General features: G+C 35.5%; 2 protein-coding genes and 1 non-coding gene across 3 annotated transcripts in view; 1 reads left to right on the top strand and 2 right to left on the bottom strand.

Annotated features, from left to right (window-relative positions):
* Positions 1-2153: 2153 nt before the first annotated feature.
* On the bottom strand, positions 2154-2226 carry Trnaa-ugc (transfer RNA alanine (anticodon UGC)). The gene has a single exon. It is a non-coding gene; the product is annotated as a tRNA-Ala (tRNA).
* Positions 2227-3795: 1569 nt separating this feature from the next.
* LOC129568068 (uncharacterized) lies at positions 3796-6919 on the bottom strand. Its single transcript, XM_055445594.1, has 2 exons — positions 5999-6919; positions 3796-5456 (listed from the first exon to the last, which is right to left on the bottom strand). Exons 1-2 carry the CDS (start codon positions 6483-6485, stop codon positions 4231-4233), a joined length of 1713 nt encoding a protein of 570 aa, XP_055301569.1. The 5' UTR covers positions 6486-6919; the 3' UTR covers positions 3796-4230.
* A 491-nt stretch (positions 6920-7410) lies between these two features.
* Positions 7411-16420, top strand: part of LOC129568066 (tyrosine-protein phosphatase corkscrew) — a 44294-nt gene continuing 35284 nt past the window's right edge. Inside the window, exon 1 of the mRNA XM_055445591.1 lies at positions 7411-8614. Coding sequence (XP_055301566.1) covers positions 8601-8614 — 14 coding nt within the window. The 5' untranslated portion in view covers positions 7411-8600. The remainder of the gene's footprint in view (positions 8615-16420) is intronic.

The following is a 16420-nucleotide window of genomic DNA, read 5'->3' as shown; positions in this document are numbered from 1 at the left end:
AATGCACATTTATTTTCACAAAACAAGAAATTGTTTGGATTTTGTTCATTGATCGGTGTTCTTTTTCAGGTCACTCGAATGTCGTTGACTTTCTCAATACGAAAGGAGCCAATCTTGATTTGGGAGACTGCCATAACAAGACACCTTTTCATTATGCTGCTGCCTTGCCATGTGCAACAAAACACTAAACCGTGTTCAAACCTTCAAATATTTAGGCATTACAATTCAAGAAAACCTTAAATGGAATCTCCATATTGACTCCATTTGCCGTAAAATAATTGGTTTTGCTTCTGTAATGAATCGACTTGGTAATAATGTACATCAATCGGCCAAAACGAGGGTTGATTATGTAATGATTCACAGCCATCTCTCTTACCTATCTCCTGTATGGGAACCCACAGCAACCAATAGCGACACATACACAATCTTCAAGTAGCACAAAATGTAGCCATTCGAAAAATATTTCGCCGTGAATACTATCATGAAAACTTAAACACTGATATGATACGGTTAAAATACAATATACTTAATGTTCAGCAGCTAGTAAAATTCAATAATATTCTAATGATTTACAAAATTCAAAAGGGGCTAATGAAAATTAAATATCATGTCAACAGCACTAGCAACCATAGATATCAGACGAGTACGAACACAAGACCGCACATTGGTGATATCCGCAACATTCTATTGATTTGATCGCTTTACAACCCAGATCGTGTGGAAATTGTCATTGAAAAAGGAGCTTATATTTATGCTAGAGATGTTGAGGGGAAGACACCAAGAATGGTTGCCACAGGTAAAATATTCAAAAAAAAATTGGCCATCATTTGTTTAGAGATGGTTCATCGTCTACCGCATGTAAATATGAACGAGTGAACAATGTCTACCCAAGCCAATTCACACATTATACAAAGAATGTGAAGCAACACGACGAAGCAATACCAATACACGCAAACAAAATCACATATAAAAATTCACAGGGAAAAAATCTGGAGACCTAAAAGAGGGTCTTTACTTTTCCAAAAAATCTTTTTCAGGGTAAATTCACAATTTTTCGTTGGGTAATTCTGAGCGTATGGAGCAGAATGTATGGTAAATTACCACACTATTAATAAGTTGCGTAGACTTGTTGTTATAAGGGAGCGCACGAGACTTACGAAATGTTTTGAGTGTCGTATGCAAGTAAAAAGTTTAATAGTATTGGTTTTTTCGTCATTTTGCCTCACATTTTACGTTACAAAACGTAGCAAGCCAATGTAAATGACTACTTTTCTCAATTTGCAAATTGAATAAAATCTTTGCATTTCGCAAATTTGTCATACTTGTATAATATGATTTTAAATGTTATTTCATACAAAACTGTGCGCAGGTGAAGCCGCCGAAATTCTGCGAAAGGCTGAAACAAATCAACCAAAGAACAGGAACTAGCATCAATTTGATCGGAGCTGGACGTAAAATCAAACTTAAATATTGTCATTGAATTTTTAGTCATCACATAAGTATTTGTTGTTCAGACATTGAATTTTTTCTTATAATGGATGGGCACCGCATACTGCGAATAAAATAAGCATAACATGAATAAACCGGCATATACGATAAGCTGTAAAACGCATTTCTTTTGAGCTAAATGCTCTTAGACATAAACTACCCTTCACTTTTCATCTAATATCGTATTTATGTGCTTTTATTGTTCGGAAGTGGAGACGCCCATCTTTGATTTAACTGAGTGAAAATATTCTGGAATGGAATGTATTCCATTGAAAACAACATAAAGTAACGCACTGTGGATTCCTAAATATTTGCGACCATACATCAAATTATTCAATAACTAAAAATTTGATTCGACCTATAGATTATTTAGAGATAAATAATGTCAACACGTTCAGAAAATGATTGAAATGAATAAAAGCATCAAACACCCATGGAGATGCCGGACATTATTTAATCGTTGTCATAGAGTGCTTTAAAGCAATTGCTATGAAAATGAGTGATAACAATCCAAAATTGAATGAATTCTATGAACAACAATAACAGTAATGAAAACTAATGGGAATTTATTTAAAAAAAATAACTCTGGTGAAAAATCACGTCAACATACCCAGAATAATGAAATCAATGAATAAAAAATTGAAAATAACAGTAGAAAAAAAATTTGGAGATGGAGGGCATCGATCCCTCTACCTCTCACATGCAAAGCGAGCGCTCTACCATCTGAGCTACATCCCCGTTGATGTGGACTAGACGATACACACAGTTCTTCTACAGCCACGGTCGATCGTATATGCCGTGGAAAAGCAAAAGAAACGCGATTACTATCTTCAAACAAAATGTGAGAGGCTTCTATCGCATTTTCGGTAAAAGTTTTTATTTTTTCGTCTTTCTCTCGCAAAATATGAAATTTATTTTTTAAAACAATGGATCATATAAATTGTAAGATAGTTCAAATTTGTCCATTGAACCACAAAACTTGAACGATTCACGAGCAATGAAAATTATACCACGTTGCATGTATGGCAATAAAAAAACCGAAAACGTGTACGAGGAAGTAGCTCTTTCAACAAAATTGATGGACTGAATTTTTAATTAACTATCCAAGTATAGTGACAAACATTTGAGTAGTGTTTGTACAGTTGGTTTGGACTTTACGCTTAGAAAAAATATTAAATATCATTAGCTACTAGAAAAATACTCTAAAATTCAATGATAGATTTCCAAAGAAGGGCAAACCTATGATTACTCCACATTAAATGTTTAAAAGAAATTCTATTTCGAATTCGTTGCATTCAAAATTCAAGATTTGATTCAATCATCGATTCAAACTGAAATACGTTAGATTTGTCATTGACTGTAAACTGAGCTGTTCACAAAAGGAACGAAAATTTGATGCTTTCAAATGTTAGGTCACGTCATACACATTTTAGACGTGATGAAAAAACTGCGGGACTGCGTTTACAATTGAAATGTACTATTTTCCCTTCTTTACAAAAGGAATGTGAAGAGAAGGTTATGCATGCTCTATGCATAGAACAAATGGTTGCATGATAAATGAATAAGAAAATGAGCATTCCCTCTTCGTCGGTAGTTCTTTGTGTCAACAGCGGAAGTGCTAACGGCTCATTTTTTTTTGTCTTCTCGAATCGTAAATTATTACTTTCGACGACATTCCCACATATTTTGAATATTTTCATTTTGATTTTGAGAATGTAGAGTTAGAAGAGGCAACGAAGAGAAACAAAGAGGTTTGTTAAATGGAATATGTCACGTACGTCTTTCTGTAGCAAATTTAAAGGCGATGCAACGACTAATATGACCGAAAACCATGACATCATCAATAACCACTTCAGATTTCCCCTGAATAATAATCACAGTTCAATATTCCGGTTACATTTGCGTTCATTAATCCAAAAGGCAATGATAATGAATTCTATTCAAGGCTCAAATTTCACCCATGCTGAAAAAAAAACATACGAGCTTCCTGTAAATCATTTAAAACACTCGAATTGGTGGTGTCAATTCGAATTTTACCTGTTCTTCGTCCATTGTACGATCCAAATCGGTCTCAATTGGAACAATTCTTCTGAAGAGAACGAAAGATGGTCTTCTTTTTTATATGAGCTTAGTAACGTTCAGAGTACAAAGGTACAATTTACACTTCCTTACCGCATTGCACTGTGTGCATGATAGTGTTTATTTTTCTACACTTTATCTAATCTAAAAAAAAGAAGCTGAAATTCAACTGAAACGTAGTCAAAAATACCCAAAAAAGAGTAAAATTTCAATAAAACCATTGATCCATTTTGCTTTCTTCAAAACAAATTTTCGTTTTATTAAAAATGAGTTGTTTGAGTTCAGAGTAGTAATAAATAATCAAAGACTGGGTAAAAAAAAAATTCCTTTGTTTGTCATTCAATCCCTCTCGCAAATGCGACGAACTTAAATCAATACTTTGGTCATTGAACACTTGATTTTCTTGGCTTAGTCTATAAAAAATGTGCAAATAAATAATAACCGCAAATAAAAGTGATCTTAAATCGAGTAATTTTGTGCGATGAATGATGAGAAATCGAGAAAAAAAAACTGTTCATATCGGAAAAAAATGAAATGTGATTATGGCCTCTTCGAATAAGCCGCTTCATACTAACAACTATATATGTATAAAAAATGAGTCTTACTAACGAAATATCTATTAAAAAAATGAGTCTTATAATAATTTGTATTTGGAATCAGTTCTTATTTCCTAAATTCATAGTCTTCGGTGGCTTTTTTGAAAACATTTTTTACGGCATGTTTCGATCGTCGAAGACTGTTGCGTAAATTGGTTCTTGGACGCAGCATATCCTCATCGACTGGATTAACTCGGGCCGAAAAGACGGTATCTTTATAAACGGCCCTGGGTTCAGCCGTATCAATGATGGAAATATCGTTCAACGATTGGCGTGGTGTTGATGTGGCCAATGGTTGTTTTGGTTGTTTTCGTCTTAGACTGTGTCTAATGGTGGTGAGAAGGTTCGATGAAGGGTGGTTTTGGATTGGTTGTTCTTTGGTTGGTGTGGTTTCTTCTGAGTTTTTACTCTTATTGCCGGCATTTGGATTTATCAATTTTCGTATACTTTTTCGAATTGAACTGCGGATACCGCTGAACACTTCATGATTTTCTTTTGGTTTTTCATCATTTTTGATCTCTTTGTCCGGCTCATTATTCACATTGGCTGTGGGTGGCCGTTTTCGTACATCACGACGATAAGTGCGAACAAATGGAGCTGGATTTTTGAACAGTTCCGTATCTTCCACACATCGATTTCTTTCCAATTGTTCATTTTGCACGTCCTGTTCGCTCGTGTCGGGCTCATCGCTTATGTGGGTTTCATTAACCTCCTCGTAGACAACATCGGGATTTTCATTAATGTCCATCGATTTGTCCAGCGAATACTTTGCAATGCAGTTCTCGTTGGGTGTTTTTGGTGTCGACGATTTAGGACATTCGTTATGTCCACTTGCATCATGACACGAATGCTCTTCAACTTTTGTCGGTGTTGCAACCTCAGCTTCTTCTGTGATTTCCAACGTTGTAACTGGTTTAGCCCCAGCGGCGCTTAATCGATTGGCAAATGTACTCTTTTGTTTGATATCCATTAAATTTTTATTGCCACGCTTATTTGTTACCTTTGCCTCATTCATACTATTTTCCAATTCCAATTGATAGCATTCCAATTCTTTGCTTATGTCCACCGCCTCTTCACTAATTACCGATAAATTTGTACGCTTCGGTGTGACGGATGGTTCAATGACGGCTGATTTTACGGGCGAAAATACCAAATGGCGATTGAGCATCGAACTAGGCGTTAAATCTTCGATCGGAATATTTTTGAAGTCGATTCGACGGCCGACAGTTGGTGTGAATGGAACGTTAATTGCCAATGAAGCTTGTGGTACCTCAAGACAGGGATTCTCAATACCTAGGTAGAAAATATAGGAAAGAATCGGAGTTAATATTGAATGGAAAAATAGAATTGGTTGACTTTTTCATTGGATCTTATAAGCAACGACCGAAATGCCGAGATATTTTTGAATATTTTGATTTAAATTGCTTTGCAAACCAGCATATTTGAAGCCATCAATGATGACTCATCATAATTCACTTTTAGCAAACTAACGGCACTTCTTTTCAATCAATATTAATTTTTATTTTTCGTTCTTTATTTCGCAATCTTTCATCTTCCAAGATTTGAATACTCGTCTGATGATTTTTGTGCATAAAACTCAAACCAAACACTTCATTGAACATTTTTCAATGACAAATTCACCAATAAAGTCACAAAATGATCCAAAAATGCACATTAAAGTGAAATTAAATTAAATCGAGAAAAAAATTAACGAAAAACAGTCCAAAAATATTCCAGCTAAATTCGGTTGCTACTTCCAAATGATTCGAGATACAAATCGGTCGTCAATCAAAATGCAATGACTAATATTCCCATAAGGGCATATAACGACATACCATTGCTACTCTCAACAGCAGCAGCTGTTGTGCCTTCGCGTACAATTTCATATGGATTGTTGACTTTTCTCTCTTCGCCACGTATATTAAGTCCCGTATTTTCGAAGCAATGATGAACGGCCTCTGGAAGTGGTGCTGCTCGTCGTACCTCAAATGGATTAACAACATGTTCGGGCCCATTTAAATTCAAAGCCGGATTAACAAAACATCCGTCTTCTGGTAAATCTTTTCGGTTTTTCTTTTTCGGTGGTTTGCGTACAATTTCAAATGGATTACAATTTGCATTGTAGCCATTCGAATTTGAATTTGGACAACTTTTATTTTCAAGTAATTCTGCAATCGATTTTACTTCCAAAAAATTATTATACATGAAATTATTCTCCTTGTTACTGCCATGGTGAAGCTTTCGTTCTTTGAAATCGTCTCGTTTACGTTTATTCGGTGTTATTCGCACTTCGAACGTTGTATTTGTTAGTTGAATGCTCATTTTTTGGTTTTATTTTCGTTTTTCTTTGGCTTGGTTTGCCTTATGTTCGTTACGAAAAAGGCGCAATAGAGAAAACACACACCCAAATTAGAAAAATTTCTCAACACTATTGAACACCTGTCGACACTTCCTTTCTATTATGCTTAGCGCAACAAAGGATTTTTTAACGTATTTTTCAGTCGAAAAATATTTTTTTTTTGTAAGAAATTCACAAAATGTTCACTTTCTTTTTATTTAAATCGAATTTTTGCACAATTTTTCACTTAATTTCGTTCGATTCATCAAAACTCACGTTTATAATGCATTCGTTGTCTGATTTGATTGATGATTTTTAACGAACATTTTTCGAGTTGTGTGTCAAGCGCGACGGCTTTCAATTTTCAAATGAAATAAACTAATGCAACAGATGCTTCAGCTGCACAATTTTATAGCTCGACGCGTTCCACACAATCCACATACGCACCAATACAATCGTAACGATGGTGTGTGTATGTGTCGGGCGACGCTGAAATTTGTAGTGAGTTTTACTGCCATCTGTTGGCAGGCGACCGAATTTATTGGTCGTTAGAAGAGTGAACGAAAAATTGTAAATGCATAAAAAAATAAAGAATTTTGGTTTGGAATGAAAAATTTATGGAAATTTTAAGTAATTTTTAATTGAAATGAAGACCACCCAATTAAATTAAATTAAATTTCATCAAAAAGATTATCATTCGAAAAGTGAAAGAAATAAAAACAAAAATCATTCAAACCGAAAACAGTTGTATTTGAATCAAAAATGTGAACCATTGAAACTGTCAAAATTGCTGCTACGAAAATTGGCCAACAAGAACGTACACATACTAACACACATGGAATCACTGGCTGTGAATGTGTTATGGAATACCTTAACGATGACAGTACTCTGCCTGTACGGTGATTGGCTGTAAATGCATGGCACTTCGACATTGCACAGTTGCTATTCTTCTTGACTACTCTTCACATCAATACACACGTTCACATATCTACACACGCACATTGGCGCACATACAGCCGTACAAAATCTTACGAGTGGAAAAAAAGAGACGAAAATTAATTGTGTGAAGTGTGTGTCTAACGTTGTCCCTCTCTGTCGTTTTATGACATTTTTCGAACTATACAATTTTTTTTTTGCTTCCTTGGTGTATTCATGTACAGAATCGTAGCCTTCATCATTGTCGGTCGTCGCTCAGTAGTGTGACTGCCTGGTTTTGGTTTTACGTTTTTTTCCCCTTCTTCGAACAAAATTTTCTTCTTTCTTTGCCTATTTTTTTTCGCGGGCCAGCACTAAACTGACACCACCAACATTTCCAATTAAATGATTGATTTGTGTATGTTTTTCTTTTATCAAAAAATTCGAACGTGTTCACTGTGTCTCACCAAAAAAAAAAAAAAAAATTAAGTCGAGCTTTCAAAAGGCCGTGAATGAATGAAAAAGAAAACGAATCGGTTCGTCTTTGTTTGCAATCAAGAGAAGGAGAAGAAAAGAAGAACAAAAATGAGTATCGAATGTACAGTGCCGTTGTTGTGAATATAAGGAGATTAGCTTGGACCACAGTGAATCACAAATCCATTAGTTTTTATTTCGACCCTAACAAATATTGTTCAATTTTGAGACATTCATCGGTGTAAAGTGTGTACACACGCGGTTAAAGTTCGCGATTCGTAGCAGGAAAAAAAATAAGTTTGCTCAGTAAAACTTTATATCGAAATTGGTTGATAAAACATTTGGAAGGCCCTATCAGGCCTATGTGTATTACTGAGGACATTTTGTGATTGTGTTGTTGTGCTTCTCAATTGTGACTGACGATTAGTTATTTATTTTTTTTTAAACAAAATCGAATGCTTTGGTGGTCTTCGATTACTTCAATTTTTTTTTTCACATTGAAAATAGAAGAAGAAGAAGCGAATAAAAAAGAGTAACAACTGTGTCGAGCCGATCGAAACGCGATTTAGGTTTTTTTTTTATATTCTTCTCTCGTACGAGTGAAATATATATATTTCAACGGAGTGTAGTGTTGTCAAATTGGTTTCGCTTTATGTATTTTTTGTGTGTTATCAAATCATTGAAGTCGCGTTAAGGCAACAAGTTACAAAATGCTTTCTCGAAGGTAATTTTCAATGAGTACTCATTTTAACTCATATAATGCAAGAGGATTTTCTTTTTTATTTGAAACAAACAGCAGTTGTAACAGCAATGTAAATTGATTTTTGTTGGTGTCAGAAAACAATTTCCGTTCTTATTGGACACAGAATGTTTCGTTCGCCGCATTGAATATGTGATGCGGTGTGTCAGTATGAAGGGTTTGAAGTTCATTCGTTAGTGTTTTGGCATCTAAGTTGAATGATGAGTTTGTCTTTGGGTTTAGATGAAGGTCACCTGTTCTATTAACCATCATCAGCACCACCACCACTACACCAAACAAAAGAGGTGCCACCATTGTCATCATGTGTGTGAAAATTCGTATTGGATTTGAAATGCAAGCGATCACCACTAAATTAATGCTTTTCATTTGGCTTCAAACTCATTCCATTGAATTTATTATATTCGACAGCGTTTGAAGTGGTTTCTCGGTCTTTCGGCATTGTAAATGGGCTACATGATCGGTATACAGGGTCAAAATAAAAACCGATCGACGCCACCGTTGAATGATAAATGAGTGTACGAAATAGAATGCCATCCATATTGTGAAAATGTGAGTCGAAGCGCGTTCCGCTGTTAAATCGAATGAGGTTTTGTGTTGAGCACCAAATCCCAAATATCTGCTTGTCATAGAGACTATTATTATGATGTCGGCAAAATAGAAAAATGGTTTTGAATGTGCGTTGTTTTTTTCTCCACTTTACCGCAATTTTTTCGCAATGTAATTTAGTCGACGAAAGCTGTGTTGTTTCTTGATTTATTGTGAGATGGCAACAAATGTCCGAAAAAATTGAAATGAGTGATGACAGGCGTCAATAAGATCGCGATGCAGTGAATAATGTTCAAAGCGATGAGACGTTGAGCCAAACGACATGTTCAAAGGCTTGTTCAAGCTTCGATAGGATTGATCCATTGTAAGTAATTCCTGAACGATTCGAAAGCAAGTCATCCTCTTATTTCCGATGGAAGGAATTTCGAGTTCATGTTTCCCATCTAGACAACTCATATTTCTTTCTCTTTCTTTCAATCATCGCTTCGAGTGGTTTCTCGATGTAATTTTGAATCATGACTTTGGGAAGTGTTTAAAAACGGCAAAAAAAGTGCGAACAACCAGTCAAATAAGCCCCAGAGTCAATGATCTCGCTTACCTTTTTTTTCGTACGTGCAAAAATGATCATCATGCAATGCGCTGCTTACTCATCTTTTGTTGTTGTACAAATTCGAAACAATTGAAAGCCGACAGTCCGAACTGAATGTGCATGTAATTGTGCCATCACTTTCTATCCCGTCGTGTCATTGTAGTTCGTTGAGTGTGCAGGCGAAACCGCTTTGTTAATTCATTGCGTGTGTGTTTTCTTCTTCTCTCTGCCCATTGCACATCATTTGATGCAACGTACTTTCATTTCATTCCGTGATGCATTTTTAGCTGACGACGACAATGACGGCAATATGCGATCCACATCCAACTCGAACCAATTAAGGCGTACACATTACATGTTTGCGCTTTCTATTATTCATTACGGTTGCGAGGCCGGCAAGCTCGTCTTCCATAATCCGTTGTCGGGTTTTTGTGCAATATTTACATTGTTCTTCAAGTTGTGTGCATACTTCCATTGGCCACCATCTGTTCGATTGTTTCATTTGTGGCCCCGTACGTTTGTTCGCTTCATTTTTGAACCGATCACGCATCATCATCGTCAAAAAATAGAGACATTCAAAAGAAAAAGAAATTGTTTCTTCGTTTGACATCATTAAATGTTCCAAAGAAAAATCAGAGGCTTGCGCTCAGACTGACTTAGAGTTGTGTTGTAAATTATAAACAATGAATATATCACAATATATGAGCCACTTTCAATCGTGTGTTATTCAAAACGTTGCCGCACTATTTGTGTAGTAATCATTTGGTCCGCATATTATATGTATTCATTTGCACACTCTGGCTGCTTTAGAGTAACCACCGAATGAACTGGCAATGCGTTTTGTAAAAGTATTTTCGAAAATCAACCGAAAACCCATAGAGTTCACTCAGTGCATTCGATTTGGTTGTATTTTTTTCTCAATTCCCTATAACGGTCCACCCTAATTCTAAACAATATCGCACCGCATGCTTTTCAAACATATGTGTATGTGTGTATGTGTGTATGTGTTTATCGTCTTGCGCCACATTCGAGTCAGCAGCAGCAGCGACCATATGTACGAGTCGAACATCATTTAGGTTCATAGGCATTGTTGTTGCCGTTGCTGTTGTTGCTGTTGTGTATTCATTGAATACATACCGCTAAAAGCATGTAGTAGAGAGAAAATGTCTACGTTGAGTAGACACTGTGCGAGAACTGACTGGATTTTGCAAAACGTGCTTGAAAAGATTGCTTGTCAGCAATAAAAAAAGCACTCTGTGTACAGTTCGGTTGTTTCTATGCAGAGAAAAAAAATCCTAAACGGTTGCCGGTCAAATTTCAGAAGCCAAAGCGAATGAACGAAAAAAAAAACTCATCCATTGATGTGAAGAAATACAAAGTCAATGGATGTGAATGTGTTGTCGCTACACAACAACAAACGAAAATCGCGACGACTTTTTTTTTTCTTTTTTCGATTTGCTTTTTCGAATTAGAAGAGCACGTATAGAAAGAAAATGAAAAAAAAACACACTATTGGTTGTGAGCATTGCGCGCGATTCATATATATGCTGAGGGAAAATAGAAGAAATGATGATTTACGATTCATAAAACGACAACAACCTCGTCGCCTATTGAACGTGCGCGCTCGTTCGCCCGCTTAACGCGTAATGTTCACTCAATGTCGGAATCTATGATGTGCCCATATGTTTTTTTTTTCTTCTTTTGTGTACTTCATAGAGAGAGAGAGAGTGAGCGAGACAAAGAAAGAGAGAGAGCGAGCGAGCGAGCGATGAAGCTTAATTGTTACCGTTATACACAATTCAAATCACTTATTCGCGTGATACAAACACTACTTGAACGAACATATCTAAATGTTGATTGCAATTTGTGATTCATATCGCGCGATGGCTCATTCTCGTGCTTTTATTTTTCGGCGAGGGTTCGCAAATGAATTTAACCATAACTGGTGCGCTCAAATTGAATTCAACACACAAACAGCATTTTTTTTAAACTAAATGATCAACGATTCGTTGTTTCAGTGGTTTTCGAATCGTTGTTTCAACGGTTTTTGGCTTGAGTACTCAATTTTGGTCTTGTTACATTCAAAACCGTTCATTGGGCCAAATTTGCATTCAATTTGTCCGTTCGCTTGCTCGATTGTTGCAATGAACTCGGTAGCTGAACGCGACAGAAAAAAAAACTCATTGAAATTCTAATTGTGACACTCCTCTGTATGATTAGGTACTCTATTGCACGTTTATAGTCCGCTTAGTTTATGTATTTATTACTTGAATCGTTTATTTACTGCTAAAGCCCCACCGATAACACACTCTCACTCACACACTAATTGTGTGCCTAATAGTGTATCGACGCACACATGAAGAGGCAAGAAGAGAGCTCACGGAAATGAATGAAAAAAAGGCATAGAGAAATACAAACAATCAACGACAACGACAACGACGATGAAATAATAGGCATTGAAATCAAATTAAACCACATTACCAATTGACCTCCAAATAATTTAAATTATTCTTTTTCCAAACAAAAACATCCATACTGCAATTTTTGTTTTTTCTTTTTTTGGCTCTTCGTGTGTTTGTTTTTTCACTTGGCTGATCGAATTTTGACGGCCAGCTCTCGATAAACGCAGCACCAATGTGGGTTCTCTCTTTTCGGCTTTCAATTGTTTTTATCATTTGTTGTTTCTATTTATTGTTATATATCGGCTGTAAGTTCTAATTGATACAATGAATTTTACAAAAAGGCTTTTCAATATTTTGGTATGTATGCTACTCCATCCAGGGGATTTGCTATTTTGAATTATGGGTTGCTCGGCAGCTGATCGACATAAAAACTCATTTAAAATCAATTTGATGGCAAAAAATATGCAATTCATTATTATCGATTCCGATTCAATTATTAAAAGGCACTCAATTGGCATTTAGGAAGCATTTAAATGGGGGAAAAACTCACAGACAGAACGTTTGCAAGTTTATTCATGATAAGAATTTAATCTGGGGCGAGCGTTTTTTTTTCTTTTCCTTTAGAATGTCATGCACACATGCCGTTATTACAGCATCGTTATCGCAATGCAAATGACTCGAATTTCTCTCTATCTCTCTCTCTCTCACTCACTCACAGTTATTCCCTTTTTTTCGTTTTATTTCCAACTTTTCCTTGTATTTCTTGACTTTCGTCTCTATTTTTTTGAAATATTAAATTCGCATTCAATTTGAGATAACAATTTTAAAAGCCCCCTTGGGCTGGTACGCATCATTACCAACTCAATGGACTTTACACGTATTAGCACGTCGATAGTGTGCATAAGTCAATTTTGTCAGAGAGGAGAGAAAAAAAAACATGGCAAAATAATTACACTTCACGCAATAGAAGGCAAACGAATGTGTGAACCGAACGAGTAAATATCAAAAAATAGCAGCGCGCAGCACACAGCACACAAGCGTCTGATTCGTTGCACATGAATTAATTTACACGTTATAAATTGATGAGCACATTGAATGAGCTATTGCAAAGATGAAAATCGCTGTCTGTTCGCTGTTTCGTGGAATTTACTTTTTGTTGCTATTGTTGGTGTTGTGTTAAAACGAAAGTATGGTTTCACAAAAAATGAATTTTATATGAACAAGAGGCATGTACTGGCAGCAGCTGATTTGTTTCGTAATCGTGGAAAGCGTTCAACTGCTGAACAAAAAGTTGAATTTTACGAGACCGTCGATGATGTTATGAGTCAGTTTTATTGCTAGCGCAACAAGCTATCAATGAGCTGCATTCGGTTTCAAGAGCGAATTAGGTCTTCAAGAACAAGTTGGGCCGAGTTTCTATATGCACTTGATTTTTGTATTCTAATTTCTCGTACAATCCTACATGGAATGTACAATTTCCACATACGTGCAGTTTTCATTACGAATGATATCATCAAATTACACTCACAGTCATTAATCAAGTCGAAACGAGATTAGCTTACGCATCACTCAGCGATGGAAACATGATTCATTCGTATGCACTTAACTGGACAGTATGCTCTGCATTTCTGTGCCATTGAGATTGAGTTCAAGTTTGAGATTGCATACACGAAATATACACTGGAAAATTGAATCAACGAACTGAAATGAAACATTTGCAAAGCAAAGAGAAACTTGGGTTTGTTAAGCTTATAAGAATTAACATATATATGTGTTACTTCAATTTATAATGTTATAAGTTCCGCATGCAACTTGCATAGAGGAGTGTATAAATGAGACTAAAATTTTATTCTAGAATTCATATATAAAATGCTATAGCCATCATGGTCTTCGATTGATATTCGTCCCAATTCGAAGCTACATTTTTCCTTACAATTGATTCGAAAGAGTAAATAGAAATCGAATTGATGTCGAATTTTAGCTTCATTTTTTATTTAACTCACATGAAACTGAGATAATCTTGTAATTTGTGTGTTATTTGGATTAGAACTTGATTATGTCTCGATTATGACTCGATTGTGGTTCGATTTTGATCCAAAATTGGATCGATTTTGATCTAAAATTGGATCGATTTTGATCCAAAATTGGATCGATTTTGATCCTTCTTTTGACTCGGCATCACTTCGATATCAAATTGATATCATCAACTCAATTTGGATTGACTTCATTTCAATTCTGAGATCTTATTCTTAATGGAATCATTTCTCAATCACACTAGGGGTTAGACACCAATTTCTAGTATAACTAGTTTGTTCAAATCGGTTCAAATATGCGTTTAGTTTCTTCTAGTTTTTCTAGTATACAAGCAGAAACGCAAATATTCTGCTAGTATTTCTAGTATCGTACCATTGCTTCTTCCATAAGTATAGCATTGCCAATGCATTTCTTATGGAACGATTAACGGTACATTTTGTAAACAAAACATTTGAACTCCATAAGCAAAGCATTTGCAGTATATTTTAAATGGAAGAATTTGTCCATATAAAAACTACTGGCAATGCTATTCTTATGGAAGAGGCATCACTCATTTTTTTCACAAATATTCTTCTAGTAACTTCTAGTATGCTCAATTTTTGCTAGTTTTCTTCTAGTGTTATTTCTTGTCTACCCCCTAGTCAATCACACATGTGATCTGTGTATTTATTCCCTCTCTCTTTCAACAAAAATTCACCCAAATTCACGAGGTTATTAAAATATGCACTTGTAAAAAACCGACACAAAGATGGTCTTTAACGGTCTTCCGAATTATTGTAAGTAACCTTTTTTTCGATGATCCAATGCCCTCAAAGCAGCTCATTCGTATTGCTACCAAAAAAAAAATCGCACACCTAAAATTACATTGATTGATAGATTCACAACACTGCTACAAAAAGAGAAAGAGAAAAAAAAGCAGCGCTTAATGAAACCGGTTGACAACCTACGATATATTAATAAATATACACCGAAAATGCGTCGGTATATTATATACATAATTGATTTGTTATCGTTCACAAATTGTGTGCTTTGTGAATGTCTCTCTCGCTGTCAGACAAATAAAAAAATCACCAAAACGGTGAGCCGCATCGCGCCATTGAACACACAACAACAAAAGCCAAACGAACAACAACGAAACAAACAAAAAAAAATCCATGGAATTGAAACAGGCACCATAACCTGGCTAGCATGTTAATTGTCTGAAAATTAAAGGTTTCAAAAAACCTAACTCAAACGTTCAGTTTCATTTGTACGTCTCAATAGTTGTTTTTGTGTAAACATAAAGCGGTGTATAATCTATAAATTGAATTGAAAATCGAATTTTGAGTCTGCAACGCTGGACGGACGAGAAAAAAACCAGCGCTGAATACATACAGAACATTTTATCTAATCTAGAACACTCCTTAATAAATGAGACAAATGCTATTTTTTCTGTTTTTTTTTGTGTACACATAAAAAAGATATCATGGGTATATTGCGATAAAAAAAAAACGTAAAACCACACACAGAAACAACAAAAAATTGCCAAAAAAACCATTGTTTGGTGTTAACTCAGCCCAGATCGAAAACCACATACGGAAAGTTTTCGACGAATAACAATTTCAGCACGAAACAAACCATAAAAAAAATGCAATTTGGCTGATAGAATCCCAGCCATACCAGCGCAGTTAACCTTCGACGTACCATAAATGAAATCATGGATTATACTATCTTTGACATATGACAGCATTTGATAAAGACATTTTTTGTTGTCGTTGTTCGGGCCAGATAGACGGAGAGACGATTTTTTCGCGTAAATTTTGTTTGAACCACATTTTTTTCCCGCTGACATTTTGACAATGCAATCAAGACAAAATCAATATAGTTTTATCTACTGAGCGAATTTTTTCCAGTTTGGTCGACAAAATCGCAGAAATCCATATATTCTTTGGACAATTTTCAATAAAACCAACTTTTCTACTGCTTAGCTCTCTAAATGGTTCCGATGAATACAAACAAAAAGAATGATTCTTCATAACGTTGCTAATGAATTCTTGACGTAATCAACAATGATTGATGGAGAGATTTAGTATCTTGTCACTTGATGAGTTGCATTCATTAAATAGAATTGTGTATAAAATATTTTGGAGACAAAACACACACACACACACACACAGAGAGAGAGAGAGAGAGAGAGAGAGAGAGAGAGAGAGAGAGAGA

This window comes from Sitodiplosis mosellana, unplaced genomic scaffold, assembly GCF_009176505.1.
Source record: "Sitodiplosis mosellana isolate CC-2019 unplaced genomic scaffold, AAFC_SMos_1.0 Smas_scaffold_15, whole genome shotgun sequence".
Lineage (NCBI taxonomy): Eukaryota > Metazoa > Arthropoda > Insecta > Diptera > Cecidomyiidae > Sitodiplosis > Sitodiplosis mosellana.
Note: the sequence above shows the minus strand (reverse complement) of the source record. Positions and strands in the feature narration are given on the sequence as shown.

Coding starts and splice junctions, on each gene's coding strand:
- LOC129568068 (XM_055445594.1), bottom strand. CDS start 6,485: ATGAGCATTCAACTAACAAATACAACGTTCGAAGTGCGAATAACACCG. Junction 5,457..5,998: donor TGCTGTTGAGAGTAGCAATG/GTATGTCGTTAT, acceptor TTTTCTACCTAG/GTATTGAGAATCCCTGTCTT.